At 43.1% G+C, this 10,754-nt stretch overlaps 1 protein-coding gene across 1 annotated transcript; it reads right to left on the reverse strand.

Annotated features, from left to right (window-relative positions):
- Nucleotides 1-1,350: 1,350 nt before the first annotated feature.
- Nucleotides 1,351-8,767, reverse strand: LOC124695530 (serine-threonine kinase receptor-associated protein-like). The gene is made up of 7 exons (XM_047228368.1): nt 8,375-8,767; nt 4,902-5,037; nt 3,880-3,961; nt 3,335-3,510; nt 3,098-3,235; nt 2,874-3,013; nt 1,351-1,942 (listed from the first exon to the last, which is right to left on the reverse strand). Exons 1-7 carry the CDS (start codon nt 8,490-8,492, stop codon nt 1,707-1,709), a joined length of 1,026 nt encoding a protein of 341 aa, XP_047084324.1. The 5' UTR covers nt 8,493-8,767; the 3' UTR covers nt 1,351-1,706.
- Between the last annotated feature and the right edge of the window lie 1,987 nt (nt 8,768-10,754).

The following is a 10,754-nucleotide window of genomic DNA, read 5'->3' on the forward strand; positions in this document are numbered from 1 at the left end:
TATCTATTGGGTTCTACGATTTATATGCTACCATGATTTTTCAGGGTCAGCTGACTGCGGACTTACAGGATGAAGTCGCTCGGTACACACGTCAAGTGTCCGAGTGCACCTCTTCCGCAGCGTGACCAACATGTGTCCTGGTTGAGGCGTCTCGAGGACAAGCTACGCGGGATCTACTCGGCTATCACATGCGGCCGTAGTTCCGACGTCGTTCGGCGCCACCTCCTTCCACCGCGACCCTCCACACAGCGGCAGCGACGGCCACATCTCACACCGACCGCAACACCCGGACCACCACCTCCCGATCGGGCAGGAGGTTCGTCGTGGCGGCGAAGCACACTCCTTCCGTCGACGACTATCGGTACCGGCACTACGGATCACGGCCACGTCTCACACCGACGCCGACACCCGGACCACCACCTCCCGACCGAGCAGGAGGTTCGTCGTGGCAGCAGCGAGCACACTCCTTCCGTCGATGACTTTCGGTACCGGCGTCACGGTTTCTTCGACGACTTTCGAGCGGCAAGTCGCTTTCGACCGATGGCGACAACGGCAGGCCCCTTTCATGGGAGGAGCGAGGATACACACAGGGTATGTACTATTCTATATATTGTGTTCCATATAGACTATACTCCACTTAGTTTGACATCACTTATGTTTCGTGGCACAGGATACTCGCAGCACACTGCGTCCAATCCTTCATGGGGAGCTAGTGATCAGGATCCTGAGCACATGGAGTACTACAGCACGCAGCAGAACTATGTCGGTATGCAGACTCCTCCACCACAGCCCACACAGGAGACACAGTACGACCCCGAGTCCGGGTCCTGGATCCCTGCTCGCATAACCAGGGCCCCGGACAGGTTCGGTTGGACACCCCGTACTACGCCGCCTCCACGAAACCCCAGACGCCGTCCATAGTCTCAGACATTTATGTATCTATGTATCAGACATTTATGTATGCATCACCTATGTATCAGACTTCATGTATGAACTATGTATCAGTATGTTGTACCGCTTAAAAATGATGCCATAAGTACCTTCAGCTATACCCCTGCTAACCCTAAGCTTCATGCAAACGAAGAAAATACATCCATGCAAATAATCGGGTATTAGCAGGCCAATTAGTTTGTAGCAGCCCAATTGGTCTGTAGCTGACCAGTTGGTCATCTATCGACCAACGAGTCTGAATTAAATAAAAAATTCGTATTATTTAAAAAAAAATCGCAGGGGTTCATCTGCGTTTACTCTGACCTGTAAATAAAAGAACGCTGTGTGACGTAGCAACCGTGGCATAGTCCACCGCACGAAGTATTGGCAAATAGTTTGTCTGTAATCTACGCAGAAAGGTGAGCAAAAACGGGTTAACACAATTGACATCTGTATAACGACTGCTATGACGATACATAAATTTTACTTTCTGCAAACAAAGGCATGACACTAACTGCCAGACTTGCTTTCCCCTCGGTTTATTCTGGCTCTTAAAATGCTATCTTAACATAGTCTACTGAAGAGGTCCCCGTACAGAAATCAACCGTTTGCTCACAGCGGACAAGTTCCCCCCGGCGATAGAGAGATCCAAGCCACCCTTGGTCGGCAGAGAAGCTTCAACATGATGGACTCGAGTGCAGCACCAGAAGACCTGGGCTCTGGTGGCAATCTCTCAATAAGCACAAACCACTGCCAGGTTTGTGAACAATGTTATCCTAGGCCTCGGCCTGACCCTCTTTGGAAATGTGGAAGCCTTCGATTTTACGTGCAACCTCATTTACCACCGCAGCCTTTGGTTTACCGTTTGCATTCGGCGCCTCACTGTCATCAGCATTAGCTGGGTTCAGCGGCCAGATACGGATGGTGCCATCTTCCGATCCTGATGCATATGATTCACCAACAGGAGCGAACCGGACACAGTGGACTGGACCATGATGACCTTTGTTGCAGGCTGCAGAACAAAAATTCGTCATATGGTAGGGAAATAGCAGGCACTTATTTCAATATGTAATGTGGGATTATGAAGCATAGAAATAATTGTTTGTTCACATCAGTAGCTCACAGGAGCTCATGGTCATCACAGATCACGATGACAACATTCCAGCAACAGCAAAACAATTACTTTAGATTAGCAAGCAACAAACTACACAAATACTAAGACAAGTTGGGACGAACCAAGCTTTGGTTTTTGAACATTCGGTTTCAGCTTTACAGTATAAATTGCCCTTGAGAATAATAACCAGTTGAAATAATTCATGTCATCGGAATCAGGTATTGAGAAAAAAAAGGAAATACGGTGGGATTTCTGGACTTGTGGTTAGTAAAATTTTCAGGATAAAATTCAGATGAAATTTTTATTTGAATTTAATTGTCAAATAGGATAAAGAAAGCTGCAGGCCTGGGGCCAAAAATGAACACACAATTGCAATAGGCCAATAGAGCACAATTATAGTCACAGTGAGGAGATATTACTTTGCTATATATATAGCGAAATCAATAGACTAGTATATATACTTCTGACTTTCAGGCCATCTCATCCATCATGGGTACAATCCAATGGCTATCATTCAGTTTTGTATTTCGGGACCCAAATGTCATAGGTGTGATTAGGAAAAATGAACGAAAAAATGATTTTGAACCCTAACCTTGGGCTAGAAACTGGTTTTATATTAGTAATTCAGAGGTGTTATCGTCTCTGTAAATTTCAAATGAAATTATTTTTCTGACTGGTTCCCAGGGTAACCAAAATGCTCTGCAATTAGCAATAGTAAAAGCTAAATGAACATATGCTAATGCTCTGTTCTGGGAGCGAATAACTGCACCAAAGTTTCAGTCTTGCAGGAGTCGGTAGTCACTTTTAAATATGATGATAACAGACTTACCTATTTCTTCACCAGTGAAGAAATCATATACATGAACCCACATATCTTCCCCTCCTGTAATGAACTTACTCCCAGACTTTGGTTCAAGTGAAGCTGACTCCACATTGCATGGCATATCATAGCTTTTAACGAGCCCAAAACTGCCAAATTACCAGAAAAAAAAATGTTGAAGAACTGAACAATGCATGTGATGCAGAACAATGGTCATACAGGAAAGAACTTACTGATTCGCATCCCAAAATTTAACACTTGAACCATCAGCTGTAGTAATGAACCTGCCGTCCTGGCTTACTTCTGCACTGGTGACAGGTGCCTTGGTTTCAAGAGTTTGGACAATTTTTCCACTTCTCACATCCCATAATCTGTGCAGATCAGTAATTAATCAAGGGGGCAATATAATATACTTGCAGCAGGTGTTTTCCATACTAGCTTCAAATTTTGAAGATATTTTCGAGACAAACCTCACTCCACCCATATCGGTGCAGGAACTTAGAATAGTTTGGTCACTATGAAGCCAAGCAACAGTGCGTACAGAAGCAGGTGCTTTGTCAAGCTCTCTTGGAGCTGCATCTGGACGATTCATATCATATACACGCAAAATCTTTTCCATTCCTCCAGTGAGCAACATGTGTGTATCCTGCAGTTGCATCGCGATTTGATTAGTTATAGAATTGATTACGGAGGACAGTCCTAAGTGATTATAGCATACAGAGTGGTAAGAAAACAAGCGCCTAAATTATACAGCTTCATAGGCATGATTCAAGTAATTTAACATTATTTAATGAGATGCGCTGATGAATATAATGAGTGGCATGGCTAATGTACATGTTGAATCATCCATATTTTGTAACAGGTTGCAAGAAATAGCAGTAGCAGGCCTTAGTTAAACAAGTCTTGAAGGAAACAAACGATAAAGAAGAATATGGCACATATCATCTTGCTATGGGGGGTTGATGGTAAATAGATGCCAGAGGAGAAGGGCAACTAAGCTTTCCACAAGTATTACCTCTGAAAAGGCACATGCACGAACTATATGCTTGTGCTCAAATGAATGTAGCTCATTTCCTGTTAGTGCATCCCATATTTTGCTGCAAAGAGTAAGCTATGTTGTCAAAAACGTAAACCATACTCAAGAACAAGTACATAAAAATTTCTGAGCCTTAGCAGTAGAGGACTGTAATCCTTTTTGCATAAAAATGCTTGTTATTTCCTTGCACAGAGTATCAGGTTATGCAGATGAATACAACATAGTTTCCTTCTTATTCTGCCTGATTTTATATTTAATAACTAATGCATTAGGTAATGATTCATCACGCGAGCAAACTATCAGCGGAGGGAACCAACAAAATAAACCAATCATGTGCAGTGCAGTAAAGTGGAAGTCCCGGCATAAGGGAATCAGATTGCTCCACTATGCAGAACCACAGCTGAAAGTTGTGTAACCAAGTCTGTGACATGCTGGGTGCCTGGGTCCAAGACCTCATGATGCACTAACATATTGACTTCAACCTGTTCGTGAATCTTGATTGAAATCACAAGTAGAAGAAAAATCATATGCAGTTTTGCTCTGTTCAATAATTTTGAGACTGGCTGAATTATGTACTTCCTCCGTCCATAAAAGGATGTTTTAGGTTTGTCAATATTTAGTGATTTAGATGTATGTAGGCATTATTTAGAGTCTATATACGTTCAAGTTTTGACAAAGTTAAGCTATCCTTTTATAGACAGAGGGAGTACTAACAATGGCACAAATTAAACTAATATAATGATATAATGAATTAATGATAACATATAATGGTTCAATACTTAAATAAATGAAGAATGAGTATATTGATAAAAATTAAACTAATATAAGCATCCCCAAATATACTATGCTGCTAATAATCACAATTTTGGCATGTCTCCTGAAGGAATGCAAGAATAGGAACTTATATAGATATCCACCCAATAAGTATCAACTGATACTCTGATGGAGCAGTGCAGTAATGAAATGAGCAATAATGAAACTTTGCAGGACAAATGTCATACGCTGAGAAATCTGCAGAACTGGAGGCAGCACGGAGGGCATTTGTGTCTAGACAAGAGCTCCAAACAGCACCTTTATGACCTTCAAAAGTTCCAATCCAATCTCCCGTATCACCATTACGAAGCATTGGATTCGAGTCTGCAAACCAGAATATGAGATCTTAGTGCAGGGTGATAGTTACACGCATTTCAAATAAAACGTGGACAATTTTCAATAAATTTCAAAGTGAAGGTTACACGCAATGTGGACTAAATAGTAAATACCAGGTAACACCTATCATGTGCCAGTATTTGCACCCTTCTCTGGTAAGAGCACTCTGTTCTCAAATAAAATTTTACCAAGCGAGTACTATAATATGGTGCCGGCTACATAATAATAATCTAAGAGCATCTCTAACAGATGATGCATTTTACCTCACCAAAATGCGGTGATGTGAACTGATATACATCACATTGCCAATTTTTTACATCAAGAAAAACGTCCGCGTACAACAGATGATGTATTTTATGGCACGACTGCCGCAGCAGGTGATGTAAAATAGATCAAATCTGCACCAAATACTTCTTCTTTGACAGTTTAAGCTCTATTTTGAACAACTAAAACTGAAATTCAAATACTTGTAATTTAATTCAAACACTTCTAATTCATTATATAGGTTTGATTTTCTAGAAACTGCAATAAAAGGATTTTGGAATCTGCAGCCATGCACCAAGGATACTACCAAATCCCTCGGTCAAAATCGATTGGAAACCAGGGCCACACAAACAAGCTAACAAATCACTTGGTCAACTGAACCGATTGAGCTGGGGGGGCTGGGGTCAAAATCGATTGGATGCGCACACGAACGTGGCTGGGGAGATCAAGCAAGCGGCGCCAGAGCTCCTCCTGTCTGACAGCATCCCCGACGAGATCGCCAAGGCCGCCGCAAAGACAGAAGAGCAGCGCATCTTGCTCGACCTCAACCTTGCTCGAGCACGCGTGGCGCAAGACAGCGGGAGACCAAATCCCCATGGCCACCTACCAGGACTAGATAAAAAGGCGATGGGGATGACGGCCTGGAGCTTCACCTCATGCGCCGGTCAGGCAGAATTAGTCGTCCCCTGAATTGGTCGTTGACGGTGACTAATTTTGGCCGGAAAGTCGTTGTCAGCGTTCCATGGAGAGAGCGGTGAGGAGGCGGACACAAGGCTGAAATTACAGATCGGCAGTTGGGGCTTCGTGCAACCAAACGACATATACATCACCACCGCAGGTGATGTATATTTGGGTCACTTGGCCCAAAATATACATCACGATGTAAAAAGATTACATCACCAAATAGGTCAAGGTCATCTGTTGGAGAGGCATTTTTGGCCAAATGCAATGTAAAAAACGGTTTTTACATCACCAAGTCCAATTTGCATCATCTGTTAGAGATGCTCTAAATGGCACAACTTGATTATTTGCCAGATCGTACTCTATTTATGTCCCTAATTGGTTTATAGCTGCCCTAAAATATTATCGTCATGGCTCTCCATTCACATCATCCAATGTACTAGATTAAAAGTTAGTCCTGACATCCAACAATTTCACAAGTATATTACTCCCTCCATCCCAAGAAGTATAGTTATGTTAGTAACTGAAACTGATTGCAGCAATACACCAAACATAATAAATTTAACCATGTTAGTAATGTCAAAAAATTATAATTAATGAATGCACCACACAAAACAAAACATTTTTCCTTTTTCAATTTAGACATGAACTTCGTGTGCGGATAGACTAGTATCATGCCAACTCAGCATTATAATACTCAGAGCAAAGAAGAGTAAATCAGAAGATGATAATTCTTGTTCAATTAAAGTCATCTGTCACTGGGGATAATTCATTGGTAAATTTGTAATACTACCTACGTGCACTATTATAAGATGTTTTAGATATTTCTTTTTTTTTTTTTTGCGAGGAAGACACAGATACATCACCCTGGAAACTTACAGAAAAGCCCAGAAAACATAAAACAAAACAGAAAAGCCCTTCTGAGCTTCGGTGCCTTCGTCTCCGAGATGTTTTAGATATTTCAACGTGGACTAGATACAAACTGAAATGAGTGAGCCTACACACTGAAAGGCGTCTAGATACATACATATTCAAAAAAAAAAACTAAAACATCTTATAATAGTGAACTGAGGGAGTACTTGTTGCCATGGAGGTAAATCTCGAATGTGCACTCCAACTCCACTCTAAATTAAAAATGTCATCAAATGGCCGAGAAATGCTATTACAACACCTACCTAACACATATTAGTTGTGCTCGACAATATCCCAAGTTATCCCTAGAACTGACTGCTGACTGGTGATGAAATTACTCATTCAATAACCTGTATTTGAGCAGACATAAAAGCAACTGATGCCTCAAAATATGCAGGCAATCCAGTAACGGCCCAAATCCATTCGACATTATTAACATCAATGAAGTAGAAAGCCGACCTGATTTGTAAAAAGAGCTAATTCCCGAACTTGCAAGGATGATGTGAAAAAGAACATTCACAAGCAGCACAACAAAAATCAAAACATTGCTGTGGTGTTGTGAGTTAAGACTCAAGACCATCTATAGAGTGACAAACAAGGTATGCACATAACCTTTAGGCAAAAGGGAAATAGGCCACGGCCTATGAACTACAAGTACATATTTTTTTGGATTTGGTTTCGAGCCTAATAAAATATAGTTTGAGGTGGAGAAAAATACCACCACAACTTAGCTTGGTTAAGGCTCAGTCTGTGTTTGCTGAACTGTGTTGCGTGTGCTGCTGCGGAAAAGTAGCCACAAAAGCACAATATTTTTTGTCAAGAAGTAAAATAACCAAAAGCTAAATGAAAAGGCTGGATTATCATAATCCACCGCAATGCCAAGCCAAACACAGTGCAAGTGAATATTGCCCCGAGTCCATGTGTCTGGCAGACAAGATTCAGCTAAGAGAGCTTGACACGCAAAACCCAAGGCAAGAAATGAACACTTGCTAAACTTAGAAAGATTTAATTTTTAAGGTAAAGGGAAAAAAAAAGTTTGGCTTCCTACCATGGCTCGCAATCATCACTAAAATCCTTTAAAATCTAACTGGTACTCCCTCAATACCAATCCTAGAGGTATGTGAAATTACAGAATATCAATGTATTCAGATAACAGATTCTATCCCTACAGGTATGTGACACAACAGTACAGAAAGTAAGCGACCACTATTCGCCACCAGATACTGAATTCACACATATATACAACACTCGCAACCAATCCTTAATGCACACTTCAGGACAAAACCGCGCACTCGAAAGCCGCAGCCACATCCTAACCACAACCTCGAGAATCATGCAGCTACCGTCCACATCCTAATCCACAGCTCCGGATCCGAACGAACCGCAGCCACACAAGCGCAACCCCAACAAAAAAAACTCGGAGGGAGGCGAGGCGGCCATCCCGGCCGAGCGGGGCGGATCGGCTTACCCTTGCTGGCGCTGATGAGGAAGTATCCGTCGGGCGTGACGGGGCTGTAGAAGAGGTCGACGACCGGCCGCGAGTGGCCGTGGCACACCTTCGACACCGCCACCTTCTTCTTCTCCATTTCTCTTCCCTCCTCTTCGGCGGTCCTCTTCCCCCGTGGGTGAACCTAGCTCGTCGACTCCGGCGGCGGCCTGAAATGCGGCGCCCTCCCTGGTGCCCTAACCCTAGCCCCGATCCGGTAGAAAAATCGGGCGGATCGGCGAGGGATCGACTTGATCCGGATCCCTGAGGATGGATTGAGTTTTATTGGATACAGACGGCAATGGAGTGTGGGAGGGTGCCGAGTGTGAGGCTGGCTGGCCTCGGGGGAACTAGGGACTAGGCCAAGGAGCGGGGAAGGGGGGCAGGAGGCAGGGGACAGGAAGGCGATGGTCGGTTTATATGAACCTCCCTCTGCCTGTCGGGCTCCTCGCAGCCGTTGGATCAAGTCTTACGATGCTGCCACCGTTGATTTAATCTTGGAGATGTCTTGATGGCGACTTGTGATTTCTGAATCTGTGGTATGAATGCTCAAAATGTTGGGCCTGTTTTCTTTTTGAGAACACTTCAACTTTAATACTCCATTCGATTCATATTAATTGTCGCTAATATAGATATGTCTAGACATTTTTTTGCGAAAAGGACCACGGATCTATTAATTATCATCAACAGTAGTACAAAGAACACCAAAAGTAATAGAAATTACAAAAGAAGGTCTTTGGACCACCTAGCAGAGATTAATTACGAAACCGAGAGCGAGCCGAAGGTGCACCGCCATCCTCGCCCCTTCATCACCGGAACAGGGCAAAGCTTGTCGAAGTAAAGCTTGTTGTAGTAGACAGATGTGAAGTCGTCGTGCTAAGACCCGAAAGGACCAACTCAACAGAGGAGCAATCAACGCCAATGATGAGAACTGTAGATCGGAAGAGCCAAACCTATAACCACACCGACGAACATGAAGACGGATCGGATCCTAGGTGATCCGTCAGACATAAAACTCCACGCGCCATACGCTGGCACTAGGTGCACCACAGGAGCGAGGATAGAGCGGAGAGGACCTTATTCTATCATCAGGATGTAGTCGCCACCTCATCATCCTGAAGAAGACACTGAAAAACAATCTAAAAAGGAACAAGAAACCTCCGCCGGCAAGGGGTCGTGGTCTGTCACACCTCCAAGGTCCTAAGGCGGAGCATACCGCCGACGAGATGACGGAACCCTGGATGGGTTTGATAAGTCGCCTCCCTCTGTACTGGAGTCGTACGCTGCGTACCAGTTAACAAGATATACTCGGTGTAGACATATTTTAGTTATAGAATCCATGTTAGAGTAATATGAATCGAAAGGAGTAATAACTCAAATGACAACCATTACAGATGGCATTTAGGCAGTTCTCAAGAAAATTTGAGCTCTATAGCGTGCGCATCCAAACTAAATGAAAAACTCTGTTGTTCACCATGAAGATAGAGCATTTCGATTCTCTAGTTCATCCAGAACGCAACAACACTACCAGATTATACTTTTATTTTCTCTCATGCGCATTGAGAAATGTTGCACATGTAGCCCTAGTTGCCTCGCTCGCGTTCTTCCACGCATGGACCGACCAGCTTCTCCTTCAACGATCCTCTATGTCACCTTGTTTCCCCTCCCCAATGCAGATCGTGGAAGGCATCTAGTATGGATGGAGCTCTGTACCAAGTCCTACATGCCATCGAGCTCTGTGAAGGCATGTGGATGGGGTGTGGCGCCTAGAGTGCTTCAGTGTGCCATATTTGTTGCACCCGAGCTTGATCTGGTCAAGTTAGTGCTTCAATAAAAGGACAGTTTTGTACATGGATGTTTTTCAAATGTTGCAAGCTCGTTTCAGTTTTGCTACAAGCATAGGAGAAAGATGGTGCAATGATTTTGGGCATTTCCTGCAAATCTTACTTTAACGCTACAATTGTTTTTGTGCGCAAATGCAAAACATTGTCCTCTAATATTGCATATGTGTGTTGACGTTTATGGAGGATTTGGCCACAACGATGGGAAGAATTCTCTAGGACCAGTGGGGATTTGCCGTATACTCATATTTTCCTATTGCATGAGCGTTCTAAAATGTTGTGACACTTTTTTTGTAAACTGTTGACTCGTTGCGGAATGAAATGTTGCAATAATGATCTGACAAACAAGAGTTTGAGTTTTATGAAAATAGGATGGCCGTGGAAGGGAGGATTTCTTTTAATAGATTCTTCAGGGACGCTCAACATTGTCCTCCTTTGCATCCTTATCCTTAACGTGTAATATGAAAGTGAAAAGTGTTGGAGATATGCCCAAGAGGCAATAATAAAAGTGGTTATTATAT

The sequence above is a fragment of the Lolium rigidum genome, chromosome 1 (genome assembly GCF_022539505.1).
Source record: "Lolium rigidum isolate FL_2022 chromosome 1, APGP_CSIRO_Lrig_0.1, whole genome shotgun sequence".
Classification (NCBI taxonomy): Eukaryota; Viridiplantae; Streptophyta; class Magnoliopsida; order Poales; family Poaceae; genus Lolium; species Lolium rigidum.

What these genes read in the sequence shown, in the direction of transcription:
- LOC124695530 (XM_047228368.1), bottom strand. Translation starts at nt 8,492, where the DNA reads ATGGAGAAGAAGAAGGTGGCGGTGTCGAAGGTGTGCCACGGCCACTCG. An exon ending in AGTTCTGCAGATTTCTCAGC is followed by an intron (nt 3,962 to 4,901) that starts GTATGACATTTG and finishes TACTCTTTGCAG; the next exon opens with CAAAATATGGGATGCACTAA. An exon ending in CTTCACTGGTGAAGAAATAG is followed by an intron (nt 1,943 to 2,873) that starts GTAAGTCTGTTA and finishes TTTGTTCTGCAG; the next exon opens with CCTGCAACAAAGGTCATCAT.